Here is an 18,594-nt window from a genome sequence, read left to right on the forward strand (position 1 = left end):
TTAATGAGCAAATCCCACTACAGACTTATTTTTAAAGATAACTGTTTGGTGTCAACACTTAGATTTATCATTTCAAGGAAGTTTGCTTCACTTATCTTGTTCTACTTCTCCAGATAAACCTTTTTCTGGACAGTTCACGTTAACAATTATCACGAAATACCCGAACACTAATTGCATGGCCGATGATCACGAAAAAGGTGGCTTTCCTAATTGACAATCTATACCGTCCTGTTATCAGCTTAGTGTTATATACAGAAATTTGCGCAATATGACAGTTGGACATTGACCTGACCGGTATTAATCTCCTTAACCTTACAAGGACGCGTTATGAGAAGACGATGGAACCTACTTTTACAATCAGAGCATAAATCCTGTAATTGGCGGCATATTATTAGTTAAGGATAGATAACAACACTGAAGCAAAGAATAATTGATATAATTAGTGTTGATAAAGTAACACACGTTCGGTAAACTGCTTTACACTGGGAAAAAGAAAACCTGCCTACTCCAAAAAAAATTGCCGTAACAAGCGGTGTGAAAACACCCACAAAATGTTTCAACAAAACTGGCCAATTATCTAGGAACATGGGAAATTTATTAAAATATTCTCTTTCATAAACGAAACTCTCGGCAAATAAAACTCCGAATGTTTCAGGGTCTAAGCAGTGGACCAGCATTAACAAGAGCGTAGCAAGAGCAAGCTAATCAATGCGCGTTCTTATTTTTTAGGTATACTTTTGTTTATTCCACTTCTGTAATAAGTCAGTGATAAAATTCGAACTCTTTGTTTCGAAGAAATCGTTACAGTGACGCATTTTTAAAATTATCTTTGCCGCACTGAAAGAGCGAATCAACCACAAAAACTGCATATTCAAGATTACCAACCAATATTACTTCAAAGGCTGATATTGAAAACTATTCTCTATTTATTAATGTATTCCGGTAATAACAATTTTTTGGTGAAATTGTCGTGCGGGTTATTGGACGAAACAACAAGAAATATTCAATTAACATAATTAGGTTTAACTACAAAATTCAGGTCATTTAGCCATAACAATAAGCAAAAGAGACAAAAGAATATATTTTTTCCTTCAAACATTGCGTATCCAATGAAACGAAACGCCAAGACATAGATGATAACTGAATGAAACCTAGTTAGTCCACCGTAATTCGAACGAACTGAAAGTTTGCAACTTCATATTCTCGGTTGGAAAAAATTTAAAATTAGTCCCGATGTCGCTTTATATGCACAGCGTGATATAACGATAAAAAAAATTGAAGGATTTAAAAAAACCCGTTCTCGTTACAGGCCACCTTGGCTCGGCGATGAATTCAGCGAAACCACGCAGTTGATCGCGCGTAAGCTGCAACTGAAGAAGCTTTTAGGTAGCGGTTTCCTTAATTTCCGCTGTTCCTGTTGGCTTTCTTAAGATCTTTTTTTGTCCTCCGTAATACAAGAAGAACCAATTTTTCTACATAATAGGCCGCTTTCATACTAATGCCATGCACACACGCAAAGATTTCTGGTAGTTGTAGGGAGGGACTGAGACAGCCCGCTGGTACAAAAAGTTTTCAAAATCGCTGACTCGGTATTTGGCTTTCGTCTGCAGTTATTTTCGATTTAAATAGACAGGGATTAAAACAAATTTGCATGTCTTAAAGTATTGTAAAGTGTAAATCACGTTTATTATTGTAAAGGTCGTCGTTTTTCCGAGAAAAGGTAACGCCAAAAAATATTGTTTCTGCCGACAAAACCCTCGAACCCCTTCAACCGAAAGATTGATTATTTTCTTCGCTTCGGTCCAGTTATGAACATAAACATTGTTAAAACAGAAGCTTAGCATTACAACCAACAATCAGGCGAATGTTGGAATTTTCCCTCATGTTGCGCAAAACTCTTGTTTTTCATCATAATTGACCATGAATCATAATTTTTGAGATAAATCATAAATTTTGTTGGATAAAGGCTTATCCAACAGATTTTTTCCCGCAAACGAACCGGTGGGCGTCCCCGACTCTTTCATAAACTTCATTTCGTGAATAAAATTTTCCAGCAACGAAATTTGTGTGTAGCATTCTAACTGAATGGGACAAACAGCCGGATAGCTAAAGGACAACTTCTGAAATCCAAGTCAGTATTTTACATGATAAAGTATATCGTTATGGAGGAAATAAATATTGCCATAGAGGAAGGAAGAAAGAAAGTATAGTGTCGTTATGGAGGAGTTCATCGGCGATAGCTAAGACCATATAGAGTACATTTATTATCACACACAGGGAATAATAACATATCCTAGTGAGTCTTACAAAAGTTATCATAGTTTGAGGAGATGATGTGGTTCATTTACGGCCTTTAGTGTTAAGTCACAGGATGTGTAATACATAAAAACGGTATGACTTGTTGATGCGATCACTTTGATATGTGAGTGAAACGACGAAATGAGCACAATCTGATATTCCAAAGTGACTTTTTTTTTGGCCATTAAACTGTTACCCTGAAAAGTATCATATTTTTGTCCGGTGCTCAACACTGCGGGATAATAGACAGAGTGTAAAATTAACAAAATGCTTATTTTCAAAATTCATCTTTCACTGAGAGGATAAATTAGCGATTCACAATAACGTGATTACCATTACAGACAAAACGCACTTTGGGCAATTAACTAATACTTTGAAGTGATGTCTAGCAAAATATATTCGTGCACGGAAGTATTATTAATAACAGACATTGATGTCTGACTTGTATCTTTATAAAGTTAATAAATTGTCCCATTTTATTCCAATGGCTAAAATTTACACTGGAATTTATCAGTAGAAATTCACTTACTATACAAAAAACTACAATTCAACTACACTGATCAGTGACAACAGCTTGCTCAGCAACTGAAGGTTGTTATGCTCCAAAAAATTAAATTATACCATGATAGTATGATGGCTATGGGAATTTAATCAGGAGTAGTAACCACGTTTTTTAATAACTTTTTCATCATCTCGTTAAAGTCTTGAAGCCAATTAACATATCGTTTATTAACTTTACGTCCATCTAATAGCATCTTTACTTACTTGATAGATCTTATTTTAATGTGGCTTTCTCAATTAATTAACCTGCAAGTGAGGTCGCTTTTTATCTTTTAATTACTTACAGAGAAGTTTCCTTTCAAATTTTATACAACTTTTCTTCTTCTTCTTTTCCTTCTTGTTTTAAACTTTCTGAATTTAATTTGCATGCAACAAACATAGATTGTGTAAAATTCTACTGAGATCATATATTTTAAAAGTTGTGATATTTTGGGGATAATCGTCGTATTAAGATTTACACCTTACGCGTACGTAAAAATCACCTAAACAATGTGAATTTTATTAAGCTATGTATATTTTAGCTTCCGCTCGTCGAGTCCACTTCTCAGGGGAAATTCTTTCTTTTCAGTGTGACAAATGAGAGCGCTTACGATGGCAACTATCTATTTAATATTATCTATGATTCGGGCACGAAAATAAACTGCTAAGCCGAGAAAATATCAAAACATTTTTAAAATCCTCGCCTCCTTTGGAATTTATCAGCTAAGTTTATAATAAGCATATATTACAAACTTTTAAATTGACTTTAATTGAAAATGTATCTTTTAAACGCGTTCTAATTTTACGAGCTTTTTATGTACACTCAGAATGTCAATTATGCTGATTTACGTCGATTATATCTTTGGCATTTCTAACCCCGCAAAAATGGCTCAGTTCCAACCCTTTAACATGATATAATTACTATATCACGATAGCAAACCTTCCAGGTGTATGACAACGATATATATATATTGGCCATGAGGCTTTCAAGTTTTGTCTTCATTTTTAAGGCTTTAAGCTCCTCTGAGGGTCTGCAATAAACTATTTAATGGCGTTCTTATACACTACTGAATATACTTCGCTGAACTCATCACTAGGTTTTTCGACTGTTTCAGAGTGGCCGCCTTGTTCAGCACTTTATTATCCGACATACAGTCACTTGGATCATCAAATAGCCGCACCACCTTTATGCATGCCAGAAGGTATTCGGCTTGTGAATACAGGCGTCCACACTACAGCGGTCTGCTGCCGTGCTTCCATCTCTAAAGGAACCCGCTTTGGACCTTACCTCGGAAGAGTGGTTCAACCGTCGCAAGTAAAAGAAGGAGAAAATAATGAGTTTCTATGGGAGGTGAGTACAGTAAAACACCTGATGTGAAATATCATGTTCGAATGATTCCCTTTCCTTGTTAAGCAGATTTTACAAAAAATGATAGCCGGGTGCTCACAATAAGAAAAGCGCTAGGCTTTATAGCCTCTATACCTGATTACTTGTCATTTTAACGTTTTTATACTTGCGCGTACGTAGAACACGCAAAAATGTACAGTATTTATCAACTTCCTTGCAGCCACTTTCTATTTTTTCCTCACACTTTTATGAAAACGTAGGATTTTTGTCAGTTCTCACATGACATTGTGAGATGATGGCAGTTATTTTTCTTCTTTCATTTATCATATGATAAGTTAAAATCGGTGGACACTAAATTAAACTAGAAATAGGTTTATGTCGTATTCACTCAGTTCACCTACTGGAAGCTGAGCATTGACTTTACACCAGGAGCATAACGCTTAAGCGAGCTGCAAACACTCTGCAAAATATGTCTTTGATCGGAGCGCAGAGCTGTGGATTTTTCTTTAAAAGCTGTTACTAAGGAATCGGTAAAGAAAATTAAGGTTGAGTTATGGCTGTTCATGACATTGTGCTCCTTTGATTAAAGATCTTCAAAGAGGATGGAGGGCTGGCATATTACATTGATGGACAAAGCGATCCACAGAACTGGATGAAGTTTGTCAATTGTGCACGAAACAGCGAAGAACAAAACCTTGTGTTGGTTCAAGATGGCGACCAGCTGTTTTACGAATCGTGTCGAGACATCTTACACGGAGAGGAACTTCTGGTTTGGTATGGGAACAGCTATGATATGTTCATGGGGATTCCAACCGGGATCAAGACTTTGCCAAAGAAAGAAAAAACCAACGAAACTGTACAAGGTGAGATTATATTCTAAAGCTACAAGGCAATTGCCAAATTTTGCATGCGATGAGGCCTTACATTATTTTGTAATTGTTGGTATCCAAAACACCATGAAAGGATTAGTTTTAGGTTGTGTTCGTTTCAACGTGGCGCTCCTTTTCTTTTCATTTGATTGCATGTTGTTGAATTTGTTACAGGTGTTTTTGGCAGTTTCTCGTGCGAGAGGTGCGGTAAAGTTTTTGCCTACAAGTATTACCGAGACCGCCACCTTAAATACACACGTTGTGTGGATCAAGGAGACCGGAAGTTTCCATGTACGGTGTGTAACAGGTCCTTTGACAAGCGGGATCGCCTCCGTATTCATGTACTGCATGTGCACGAGAAACACCGCCCTCATCAATGTGCAGTTTGCAGCAAACGGTTCTCTCAGTCATCTAGCCTCAACAAACACATGAGAGTACACAGCGGAGAGAGACCATACAAATGTCCTCACTGTGTCAAGGCCTTCACAGCTTCTTCTATTCTGCGCACACACATCCGTCAGCACAGTGGGGAGAAGCCCTTCAAGTGCAGGCATTGTGGGCGTGCGTTCGCCTCGCACGCGGCGCATGATAGTCATGTTCGTCGTACGCACACTAAAGAGAAGCCATGCGTGTGTGAATACTGTGGAAAGGCTTTTGCTCAGTCCTATGAACTGAAGTTTCACATCAACATGCACACGGGAGCCAAGCCTTACACTTGTGAGAAATGCGGCAGAGCATTTTCAAGCCCTTCGTCACGTGATCGACACCGTGCTAATTTTGACTGCATTACAAGAAAGAATCGCGCACCTAAAGTCATGCGAAAGACACTGTTAAATGTTTGAATATAATTCGGTGCCATTACTAACGTAACGTAACCATAAAAATTTTATTTATTACCATAGCTATAATATATCTTAAGTTTTGAAGGAAACGGTTAGCACCTGCAAGACTATTTGTTAGTCCCTTGTTAGGAGACTAGGCAAATTTCTTTAAGTTGTTTAAAAGTGCTTTGGTTACATCGAGGTATTAGCATTTTTTACAAGAAAGTCAAGAGTAAATTTAAGTAGTATTGGAATAATAAAAGGTTTTTCTTACTTTTTAAATTAACCAGTAACATAACCTCGTTTGTTTGACAACGAGGTGGGGTTGTAAGGCGCCGTCAATAAAGAACCTGTAGCCATGTTTTAAAACAACAGCGACTAATCACTTACGATATTGAAATCTTGTCGATGGCGAAACAAGAGCCAAGATCTTATAAAAAGATAAACCGCACTAAAGTAAACACACCAACATGAACCTGCGAGCGATAAATAATTAATTACATGTGTTCTGCGCATAAGTAAGTCCACCAACATCACTTCATGAAAAGAATGTACCTTTAGACATTTTCAATTTCCTTTTAGAGGAAGATCCTTAGAAAATACTTTAAATGTTAATTACAATGACTCAAATGTTGGTTGAACATTTCTTGTCATGAAAATTGATACAATTAAAAAAAAAACGTTTTAAGTTAATTTCTTGTCTTGTAATAAAGATTTAAAATTTTAGTTATTTAACACTGTTAGTGACTTTTGACAAACTACTCTTATTACAAGCCCCATCCCATGATATTGCGAGGCTGAGACTCAACTTGCATCAACTGCATTAAAAGAATGCTCTTTTGCGTTTAAACTTACAATTACTGTTACTGTATACTATGGTTGATTAGCAATTCGTTCGCGCTAAACCCAACGCCTGAACGTCAAAGAATAGGCTACATCTCCACATAGAGGGTATCTGTGAGTTCGCAAAAACTCCTATAAAATCAAGTCCTTCTAGCTTCCACTTTCTTTGAGAACTACTTGTAACATTATTTTGTTAGAAGCCTTTCTCGTTCGTCTAGTAATGACTTATTAGAAAGGGTGTTAATTTCTATTGTTGAAAGCCACGCTTTGGAAACGTTCACCTGTAATGACAGTTAAGACCAGTTTATATGCACCAACTTTTCATTGTAGTGCAAACGTACTTGGATATAGCCTCGATAAGTTTTTGTTCGGTTAGTTTTCTTCTTCTCTTTATGGTCTTTATAGGCTGAAAGTTCGGCGTAGTTCTCCACTGTACCTAACAATATCTCAGCGTAAAGGAGGGGGGGGGGGGGGGTCTCCTATGTATATATCAGGTCGGGAGCGAATTAGGTAACCAATGTAAGAATGTGCCTCTGTGCGAAAACCATACCCTGAAAAAAAAAGGGGCGGGGTATGGGAACCAAATAGGTTTGTTCTCGAACAGGGTATCATTTACCGGGAAACGGATCAATGCTGTGAGGAATTTGTTCTAAAATAAAAATTAATCTCAAACGAGTCTCAAAGGGGTAGAAATTTTTGGTGTCTTGTTTAGGATGGGTTGCAATGTGGAGCTGAATTCGAACGTGACGTCAGGTACAGTCGGTACAGGCACACCCTCAATTAGCAACCTGTTTCAGTAGAAATTAAAACTCCTGGTAATCAAGAAAGGCTTAGAAAAATACCTTTCTTTTTTCAGTTAAAATAGACAAGCACAATGTTTCTAATTGAACGTTTAACAATCTAAGCTTGGGCTGGAGAGGTAGGACTCGTATAAACAACAAAACTATAGAAAGCAAGTCGGTAATAACTCTGTATCTTGAGATCAACGCAGGCAGTTCCCGAGTTTATTTATAATTCGAACAAAAGTACAGCCGGTTGAAGCGTGTGCTTTTTATTGACACACAGTCCATCTTGGTAGTAACGTCATGCAGTATTGGAAAATACGTCACATTTCACTCTCAGACTCGTGCCTAGTCCCTATTTATCTGTTTGTGGAGCGGGAGAAGATTGGCGCCATGCCATCTCAATCTATTTTCGTATCCAATTTTCTCTCGCCTTACAAACAAATAAAAAATGACTGGGTACGAATCTGTTTTAGTCGCATTGGCAATGAATCGCAGTATAACCTATTGTTTGTATCACCAAGAACGTCTACTCAGACAGTTAATGATAAAAGTAATAATAATAAGTCTTCAATGGTCTTCAAAAGATAAAAATACACATCTTCAGTTACAAATAATAACAATAAGAATAGATTAAAATATATCAAAATGTATAAAATCCGAAGCCCATCAGTACTTCATCTATTATTTTTTACAAGTTCTCAAAGACATACTGAAATACGAATCTATCAACAAACGATAGCTTGATGCATCCTGTGTTTACCTTAGGACACATAAAAGTATTTCTCCTCAAGGAGTAGTTCGTGTGCTTCACATTCGGTAAAATTCCTTGTACATAACGGAGAGTTCTTACAAGAGGCCTTTCTAAAAATCTGAATGTCCGCCTATTCCAAGTAGTTCCCTGATATCTACTTTCTTTGAAAAATACTTGCGTTTATAGCAGCGGTCCAAAAAACGTTGAATACTATTCAAAGCGGCAGTAGATGCTCCGTATACAGATAAACCATAGTAAAAATTAGGCATTAAAATCGTCTGGAATAAATGATCCAGCTTATGCTGTTAGTAACCTTCTTTTAAGTTAAGGTTGCAGGTAACTGGTAAACTCTTTTCCTTAGCCTTCGAAAGCAAATGACTTGGGTTTCCGTAATGACAGTCATCAATTTCAATTGGCATTTCGGTAAAATTTTAAGGTTTGATCTCCATAGGTTTTCCCACGCTGGAACAGAAATAAAGCATTATTACTAAATTTCACTCGCATAGAACACAAATTTCAGTTGTGTGCTGAATGACCTAGCCCCAGTTGTTCAAAGAGCGGATAACTTTAATTTATCCACTGGATAGGCCTACCCACCACATAAACTGGGGTCCGCCGGATAGTTATCAAAAAGTTATCAAACAGGCGTTGTGAAGCATGGATACTGCTATGAATAAATATCCAACGGATAAGCCGCTATCTGGTCCGTTGCTATGGTGAAAATCAATCACTTTCCGTGGCATAAAAGATGGCATAAATGAAACTTCTTCACCCTTCACCCGCCCTTCACGGGTGTACAGACTTTAGGAACGGGAAATGGTGCTTCAGCTTTGTTCAGAAAAGAAGCTAAGACCTTTTTCATTTTATAGATTCATTCGCGCGGGTTTTGTATTTTGAATTTTTTCGATTTTTTTCCCTTTTCAGTTTACCAAGTTGTTCTTCATACATTCCCACTGGCAATGTTAGAAAACAATAGCTTCGTACATTCAGGTTTGCCTATATCGAGTTATAGTACAATTGAGAAGTTTGGAGAGCACTCAAGAAGCTACAAGCTAGGCTACGCCTCGAACAACTCCTACACTTCCTTCTTGCTCTCCAAACTTCCCGCGTGCATCACAATTCAACATACGCACGCCAAAGCACGAACCACATGTTAAGGGTGAATTTATTTGCAGCGTAGCGTATGGTTGTCATAGATGCCCTTCCTGTACCCCTGGTTTTGTTGTTATTATTATTATTATTATTATTATCATCATCATCATCATCATCATCATTATTATCATCATCATCATTATCATTATCATTATCATTATCATTATTATTATTATTATTATTATTATTATTATTATTATTATTATTATTATTATTATTATTTCAACCTACGTTAATTCATGCCTTCCTTTCCCTCTATCTCCTACCCTACGCGCTCCAGGCGCCCCTCTGTTGCTCACTCTAGCGCCAGTCTAGCCTACTCATGAGTAAGCGCTTCTATGGTGTTTTCCCGCGTTGTCTATTTTTCTGACCGCGCGAAAGTTGGGACGAAAAGAGAAATGGAAGGATAGATTGGGGGGATTTTCGCGCGGTCAAAATACGACAGACGCAGGAATCCCACGAAAACGCTCTGCTGCGCACGTACAAGAGCAGTGTTCTCCTCGCTTTGCGCGCGCGCCCGATTTCGCTTCCCTCTTCATCTTTCTAGCGTTTGTCACACAGGCTACGTTGACCTTTTTCCAGTGCTTATTATTATCGTTTAAATTTGTTACTGGCTATTAGACTAATCGCGTTTGTCGAACACTCACTATATAATGTACTAAAAACGGCTAAATTCAGCTACAGGCACTCTGTTCTCTGTTGAAATATTAAGGTGAAAAATGAAACTGATATGTTTGATATGTTATACAAAGAGTGCCTCAGAATGGCGCCGGTTTACTTTCTAAAATTTATAGCTGTCGGAAGTTACTTTTTTGAAAATGCTTAAAGCGGATTTGCTTTAGGTTGACGGAAGGGCGGTGTAAATGACCTTAGGACACTAAAATGTTAAACTGCAAAGATGTAGTCTGCAAGGATTGTTAGGGATTCTGACTCTTCAGTGAAAACATGGTTGCAGCCTCTCGCATGTTTTCACATTCAAGCAATTGATTGATTGGTTGATCAATCAATTTTCCTTTGAAAGAGTAACAGCAAACATCAATTCTAAGTCGTTGCAGGTACCACTATTTTCCAGTCCTCTTGAGTCTACATGCCCAGAAGTCATTTGAACACTGATTTCGGTGAAGCCAAATAGAGTGAATTTCAACAATGACCAGGTATGCCCGCAGATTATTCCCTGGAACTCGAGAATACCACGTTGTAATCATAAAATTAATTATCCGATTTTTAAGGCGGTCGAATCTATCAGGTATCCAAATGTTCCAATATATATAGATTATTCTTAACCTCTGTTTTATTCGGTTACAAACTTGATCCGAACATTGCAAAAACATCCCAGAGTATTTGATACTTTTGCTAAGTGACGACGCTGCCCTAATAAATCACTGTTAAACATTTGTTTCGGTATAAAACTAAGAGCTTCAGCATTTTTAAGTTAAACCGTAATTTTAAATAGTTGTTTGACACTTCCTACATGCACAGCGCATGGATGCAGTTTTAAAACATACTTCAGTCCATTCTTCCAACCAATATTCCCAAGTAAAACATCATTTATAACAACATATACAGTCTTTGGTTTTATGTTACTTGCTAGATCACTGAGTGAGTACCTGCCGTGTTAGTTGACTGCAGCTTTTCCACTCAGTGCCAAGCGACTACAAACCCTTGATTAATAGCCGTGTAATTGATGTCTATTCACTCAAATGGGTTGAAAGGATTAAAACTTCTGATTTGCGAAAAAGGTGTCAAGTCACTGATCAAGTGTAGTATTTTTGATGTTGTTTGCGACACTGAAAAAAATTTGCCGTTACAGCTGTGTCAGGTCTCCAAAAATGTTTCAGAGTGAAAAACTACTATACTCTTTTATGGAAGGTCACTGAGTTGTTTATCAGTTTGTCGCCTTCTTCTAGCCTCTTCTAGGAGGAAAATAATCTCAACACGAGAAAAAAAAACTCCGCAAGATTAAAGGCAGACCTATGGACCCGATAAGTCAGGTCGTAAATCAAATGGTTAATTGACGACACTTATAAAATAGGAGAACTTGCAAGCGATGAAATTATACAGGGCCAAATAAACTTAAGCTCCAATTATGCCTATAAAATTTGCTTCATGGAGTGTTAAAGTACTGGACATTCATGAAACGAATAACGTGTTCCAGGCTGTGGGAAGGGGAAAACTTAAAGAGCGGGCAAATGAAACGCGTGGTCCCCAAAAACTGCATTCATGAACAGTTGCCTCAGGGTTTCATCTACAAATTCACCAGTGGAATGTAAGTTACACCTCTTGTCTAGCTCCACGTCTGTACAGTTTTAAATATTCATAGAATCATGAAATGGGCTTGTGACATGAATTAGGTTATTAGATACCGAGCTGCTTCAAACATGAACCGGCACAGAAGACTTCTGACAGCTAACGGATATATCACATCAACATACATATTTCGATCGTTATAGATGACTTTTTAATGTTTCATTTGTCTTTTATTTTTGATTTGTGGAATTATATATATGAACATTTCGATTTCATCTGCAACAACATCACCGGCAGGCCCCTCACACTAAAAATAATATCGCACACTCCCGACTAACGCGCAGTCAACCACAAACAGACCCATGAAATTGCGTTTGTGGATGGTAAAGCCTCACCGATTAGGAGGTTAGAGAATTTTTATTGGCCTCCACGTTAAGTGGTAGATTACAACGTTCTCAACCAGCTTATTTCAGGATTAAGGACTTTTTTATTTTCAGTCTTAAGTATTAATTTTTTTAACCTTTTTCATCTATGTTACAATACTGATATCTCCCCAAAATTACGCTACCAGTGGATACAACGCTGTGTCAGCAAAGATCGATTTTTCCGTAGGTATAAACCAGGAGTTAAACATTGGAACATTACATCATGTGTTTCCTAGATTTGCAAGCAATATATAAGTTAATCCAAGGTATTTTGTCGGTCTCAGATTTACATATTTATTTTAAATTTCTGTAACCAAAGAACAATGTTCACCATTGTTGTTCAAAAAAGATTTCTGTAGATACACACTCCCGGCCGGGAACCCCACGTACCAGACCATAATATGCAAGTTTCCGGTATCATTGTTCAGATCTGACCTCTAAAATTCGTACCCATTTTCAGACCTGGTTTCTAGAATCCACACAGTGTAAAATTTGTACCTTATTTCAGACCAAAACCGCTCAAAAACCATAGCCTTTGGGGCTGCACACACCTATATAGCTTACATAGGGAGTACCCCCGGGATATACTCTAAATAATTATTGGCACTTCATGCTCTTCCGCTTAACCAATTAGCAGCGAATTATCTGAATGGAGATCATATTGCTGTAATTCGGAAACGGAAACCGTGACCAACAGCACTACCCTCTTTTGGGGACTGGCGAGGCGCTCCGAGGTCAAAAGTGAGGTCTGAGATTTGGCCGTGGCGATAAACTCTCATGAAAGAAAAGAGCGATCATGAACGTTTTTTAGAACTTCACAGAAATGAGACTATTAGAGCAAGCAAACACTTCAAAAACATCTTAGTTAATCTGTCAGTGTTAACGACTTAGGTAGACAGTGATTGGTGCGTTGTGAATGACAGGCATAACTCCGCCGCGCCAGACTGTTTTCAATAAGAGATGAATATCCAAAGAAGCGGCCCTATTTTACACACCCAAGGTAACCACATTGCGCTAACAAGATGGCGTCGAGACGTGGCACTTTCCCGTCTTTTCATCATGTTAATCCAAGTTGTGGACCAAACAGCTCGTTTTCAATCAGACGAATATTAGATCTCCCAGAAGAGAGTAAAGGAGAATGTGCCTCATCTTCAAGTAACAGTTCACCCATCGAGAGTTACCCTCGTTCTCTCCCCCTTGTTCCTCGAGTGTTTCGTCCCATGGTACACAATTATCGGGAAAATGTACCACACACTGCACTCATGAATTGGCAAGACTTCGGTGTCATGTCTTGTGCTCATCGCTGGGGCTATAGTACTCTTTCTTTTGGAGATCAGCGATTTCCATTAGGTAAGTGAGTCACAGACACAGTAGACACATCTCAATAGGTTGCTGTTCTAATGTCCATGTTACGCCTTCGGGAAGACACGACAACTTTACCTAAATACCTATTCAGGTTTGCTGTCTTGTTTTGTTTTCTAGGGGCTAGAATAAGCTGAGTCCGTATTACTACTCTAAAGTTCAGATGGATTTATGCCGAATTGTTAAAAGGAAAAGTAGGATTTAAAACTAATTCCATCTGAGTCAGAGACAGATGCCCCAGAGGGAGATTCACTGATTTGCCGTCCATAACTTCACAACGTTTTGCTTCTTTGTAGATCACAAAATACTGGGATGATTAATTTCGTCCCTAATCAACAATCATTTAGTCATTGCTTATGGCAAGGGAATGGAATATTGTCTGGAGGGAGTAATTTTTGCAAAGGTTTGCGCTTCTTCACCAGAACAAATATATACAACAGAAAAGCTCCCTGAGGTTATCTTTCATCAGAACCGTTTAACTACGTTGTGCATTCCTAACCTGTACACACGTTAAGACCCTCTTTTCAAGTAGAAATAGACTAAGCGAAGTCACCGGCAAACTTACAGGAACAGGAAAAGACTACCAACTGACTGACAAGAACACGAGGACAAACATTGTACGATTTTATGCACATTGCTGGGGCACCGAACGAGATAATTTCAGCAAAACACTTAGCTTGCCGTGTTTCTAGATCGTTTATGGCCCTTTTAAAAGCTATTCGTGTTACCTAACACAGTTATCATGTCCTGTTCAAATTCCTAAGCTGAAAATTTAAATGACAGAAAATCATAGCAATCAGAATCTCATCTCCCGAATTTCCGATCTTCTAATGCCTTTCTAAATAATCCTAGTTGGCTCAATGCGACGACATTTTTACCCCTCCTAAAACAAAGTATCTTATTTTTTTTCTCATGTTAGGAAAGTTTGAGTAAACAGTTCTTCTAGCTGTTCTTCATCTGTATAGCTAAGGCGATTACTGCCTTCCAACAGATACGTTTGATTCGTTTGCTATCCCTCACACTAAGAGGACCTAAACCAAAACCTACTCTTCTACATGGAAAGAATATTACGTGTACTACTGACCAGCTTGTTGGTAACTTGCTTTAGTCTACTCGCCATGAAAATTAAGTTGTAAATGAACTTCTGTTAGTTTCTTTGATTTCTTCACACATTTTAGCTGTGCTTGAATTCGTAATCTTAAGAGCTTGCTCGAAAATTATAATTTTTCGTTTACTCGCTAAGTATTGATTTCTGTCTGCTGAAGAACGAGAGGGGATTAGTCTAAGTAAAGGCCAAACTATTTTAGTATTTATTCTTTCAACAATCAGAGAACATTTGTTTGATATTCCTGTTTTCCAATTATTCCTCAAAAGACCCAAAAACAAACCAAACAAAAAGGACACACAACTTGTATTACTGCCTCTAGTTTCGTTTCGTTTCGTCTCGTCCTAACTTGCTGAAAATACATTAGAACTTTCCATTTACACACCAGTTGAGTAAAATATTATCTTTTTAATGCCTTTTTGATTCTTTATGGCTTAGGGATCTTTCCAAAGAAGAGAAGGCGTCCTATGCGAAAGAAGAAACAGCGACCACTGTTTTCACCGCACCAAATTCAAACGATGGAGAAAGAATTCGCCAAACAGCGTTACGTAACGGAGGATAAGAGAGCTCAGCTTGCTTTAGAGGTAAACCTTACAGAAACTCAAGTCAAAACCTGGTTTCAAAATCGACGAACAAAGTGGAAAAAGGAAACAATAGATGAAGCGAGTGCAGCCTCAAGGTGCTCCCAGAAAGAAATGGAACATGTCTTACTCGCAATGCAGAGCACAAACCGTTTTTGTCAAAACGTTTGTGTTGAGTCGCTTGTTAATCCGTTCAGAGTTTTTCCACAGCATTGTGCTGCACCGGTGTTTTCGACTATAGACTTCAAAGGTTCTTTTCCTCCATAGAGTGTTCTTAAACGCAAAGCACGATTGTTGTACGTCGTGTTTAGTGGTAGATATGTATATGTAACATACCAAGTTTAGCTTATATTAGAAGTTCGTTTACGTTTCCATTCCTCAGTAGATTATCTTAGAATATATGTACGAGTAGAGAATTAAGCTTGTTTCTGGTTTTGTATGTTATTATCGATTCTCATGCTTCATATTTATCACCGAGCTTGGTACAATTTCATGCACAAGTCCTGAGAAATTAATTCAGTGTATCCAATTCGTTTCGCATTCCTTGATACAGTCATGAATTCAGTAAATCCATTTTTCCGATTCAAATCCGCGCGCGAGTGGAATGGCCAAGTAGATAACCTTTTTTGTTTCAAACAAGCTCTTTTTTAATTTAATTAAAATAATCGTCCTGTGAGGCTTTCAAATTCTTCCAATGCCTTACTATTACGGTACTAAAACATATATGACCAGAATTTATGTTGGAGAGAACGCTTTCGCTTTTCTAAAGTTTGAGCACTTTTAGTTTACTTTTGGCTGGTTGTAAAAATTGCAGATAGTAAATCCTCTCTCCTTCTTTCTGACGTGTTTTAAATGTTGTAAATAAGGTTGTATTTTCACGGACGAAAACGGCTTTAAATTGAACGACAAGAAATCAAATCTGACTGAGGTTAACTCATGTCTGTCATTCTTATTCTTAAATCTCAGCGATTTACATCGAAAGATTTCAGCATGTTTCATGGAATTTAACAAGCAGTGCCCTTCAAGTGTGAAATACATTTTTCCGCTGTGAGTGTTAAATTCTGCTCTTTCGTCCAAATTGAAACATTTTCTGTTGACTCGGCCATTTCACTCGGACTCGGACCTGACTCGGATACTGATTTAACTCGGTCAACCGATGAACTCGTTCTTATTTACCCATCAAAATATTTGTTTCTGCAGATTATTTGAACAAACCTTTTTCGCCTATTCAGTATAAATTATACAATATACAATATATTGTTCCATATTTAATCGACCAGAATGTTTTATGACAGTGTAAATTTAATAAGCGGTCAGGAAAAGCTGATAAACGAGTATCAAGTGCTTCCACAGTTTACGAAATCCCGACATAAGTTCACCTTGAATACTGACTGTTTGTCTACAGTATATGGCCTTTCATTACGCAGTGCTCGTATAAAAAGCTGCTAAATTTAAGGAGCGTACATGTAAGGTGAAAATAAAACAATTTCCTATTTCCTAACATGTGGATTTCCTTCACGGTTTACGAAATGGTATTCTATTCTGATTGTTATCATATTTTTATTTATTTTTTACGACATCGTGATAGTGAATTTTTCGTTTAAAAAAATAATTTGGGGCAACATTTCCGGAAAGGGTGTTGAGCATTCTTGGAACAAAGCCAGTGATTCAAATGTGTTTTCAATGTCAGAAGTCTCCTGACCCTTTTTATTTCGACCAATATTGCATTCTTTATTATGAAACGGTAAATTCTGAATTGCCATTTGATACAGCGTATCTGAAACACACGGCTTGATATCTAGTATGGAAAAAAAATATATATATATTAACTTGCTACAATCTTGAAAAGAGTATAAATTTCTGTTTACATGAGAACATAATGTGGTTGCCAAAATTATTCTGCCATCCAAACCGTTGCTGAGTGGATCAGTTTTGCAGGCGTATGGAACCCAATGGACTACTTATCAGACTATTAACTAGTCAAACTGGCAAATCAAAGGATCGGCTTTAAGCCCTATCTTTCATATCTTCATTGACCAAGTGTTTTCCCTAAACAATCCACCTTGGAGCATATGACCGTAGTTAATGAGTTATTATTTCACAAAGGAGCCAGATTTTCACCATGCGAGGTCTTCTAATGTTAGGAATCTTGATGGAAGTGGGTTGTATCACTAATTTTACACTTTCGGCCGTGAATTTGTGCACCCATCGAAATTAGCACTCAATTACTCTGTATAAACAACTTGATCACACATGTCATGCATCTGTAATCAACCTATTTTATCTGGCTTTCACTGATCCATGAAAGTCATCTCTAATTCAGTGGAAGGTAAGAGCGAGTCTCAGTTTTCTTCAACAACCACTCATAGACATTTTGTTGGAACAACATCAATACAAAGTCCTAAACCCTCCTACCTCTACTGTTAATTTTGTAAAAACAAAATTTATGAAGATATTCAGTTTTTTCTACCGAGCAGATGCAGTACTGATAACAGTGGTAACATAGGCTCTCCCCATTACTCCATAAGGATCAATTGAGAGCTCTCAATCCATAAGAGATGATCCCGACAGAGTGCATCTGTGGAACAAAGAGCCACAGTAATTTTTATGGCCAGATAAAGACCGACTACAATGGTCAGAGTTCAATCCAGCATACCAATGGAGTTTGGGATGAGGGTGTTCCAAAAACTTGTATAGAAAATAAGAATCAAGAGGAAGGGTTTCCTGCGCGACGCTGAAGTCCCAAGTGCTTGTGAAATTCACTAATCAGTTCACAATTAGTCACACAGATAAGGACAAGTGGCTACAAAATCAAACTCAAAATCAAAGTAGATTATAAACCAATTTTATGCGGATGACGTACCTTGCAGATCATATCACACAGGGGGAAAAATACAGTTATTACACAACTGATGACTAACACGATAACTCACAGCTTACGAAATTACCTCCCGTTTTTCGGTCACGTGTTTAAAAATTAAAGGTATCCTGCAACAATATAACAATGTCCACACCAAAAGTATGAAACAAACTATTTCCAACAACAGAACAAACTAACGCTTCCAAGCTGGATAATGGTTGACAAGCATTTCGCTGACGACAGTTTCTCTTCTAGTCATTGTTTAGTCCATTGAAAGAGCGTAACCTATTTAGTCAACGGATACTGTGGGATTTAGGATCGCGTGATCATTCATGAAGCACAACCAAGTCTGTCATTAAAATACAGAGCTATCTGCCTTTGAAAAACAAAACGTTTATATCCTCTTTCTGTAGGCTGCAATTTATTGGTGTCAACTGAAAAGGCCACTAGCACTTTTTCACAAAACATCTGCGTGTTAAATTTGGTTGCAAATATTGACAGTTGACAAGCTTCATTTATTATCTCGTGTCATGTGCGTGATTTCAGCCGGAACTGTGCCACCATGCATTCAAAAGGCGATGAAAGTGGTGACAGATAACCTGACTTT

The 18,594-nt window shown here is 37.7% G+C and overlaps 2 protein-coding genes across 2 annotated transcripts; both read left to right on the forward strand.

Moving 5' to 3' along the window:
• Nucleotides 1-3,809: 3,809 nt before the first annotated feature.
• LOC146488628 (PR domain zinc finger protein 14-like) lies at nt 3,810-7,070 on the forward strand. The gene is made up of 3 exons (XM_085116809.1): nt 3,810-4,189; nt 4,776-5,049; nt 5,230-7,070. Exons 1-3 carry the CDS (start codon nt 3,887-3,889, stop codon nt 5,895-5,897), a joined length of 1,245 nt encoding a protein of 414 aa, XP_084972935.1. The 5' UTR covers nt 3,810-3,886; the 3' UTR covers nt 5,898-7,070.
• Nucleotides 7,071-12,754: 5,684 nt separating this feature from the next.
• LOC146488629 (uncharacterized) lies at nt 12,755-16,628 on the forward strand. Its single transcript, XM_085118949.1, has 2 exons — nt 12,755-13,429; nt 14,985-16,628. Exons 1-2 carry the CDS (start codon nt 13,102-13,104, stop codon nt 15,392-15,394), a joined length of 738 nt encoding a protein of 245 aa, XP_084975075.1. The 5' UTR covers nt 12,755-13,101; the 3' UTR covers nt 15,395-16,628.
• Nucleotides 16,629-18,594: the final 1,966 nt, after the last annotated feature.

Source organism: Pavona decussata, unplaced genomic scaffold (assembly GCF_977016875.1).
Source record: "Pavona decussata unplaced genomic scaffold, jaPavDecu1.1 SCAFFOLD_9, whole genome shotgun sequence".
NCBI classification, from domain to species: Eukaryota; Metazoa; Cnidaria; class Anthozoa; order Scleractinia; family Agariciidae; genus Pavona; species Pavona decussata.

Excerpts from the sequence above, each read along its gene's own strand:
- LOC146488628 (XM_085116809.1), top strand. The coding sequence starts at position 3,887 with ATGGCGTTCTTATACACTACTGAATATACTTCGCTGAACTCATCACTA. Across the intron at positions 4,190-4,775 it reads ATAATGAGTTTCTATGGGAG|ATCTTCAAAGAGGATGGAGG; the intron begins GTGAGTACAGTA and ends CTTTGATTAAAG. Across the intron at positions 5,050-5,229 it reads AACCAACGAAACTGTACAAG|GTGTTTTTGGCAGTTTCTCG; the intron begins GTGAGATTATAT and ends AATTTGTTACAG.
- LOC146488629 (XM_085118949.1), top strand. The coding sequence starts at position 13,102 with ATGGCGTCGAGACGTGGCACTTTCCCGTCTTTTCATCATGTTAATCCA. Across the intron at positions 13,430-14,984 it reads AGATCAGCGATTTCCATTAG|GGATCTTTCCAAAGAAGAGA; the intron begins GTAAGTGAGTCA and ends TTTATGGCTTAG.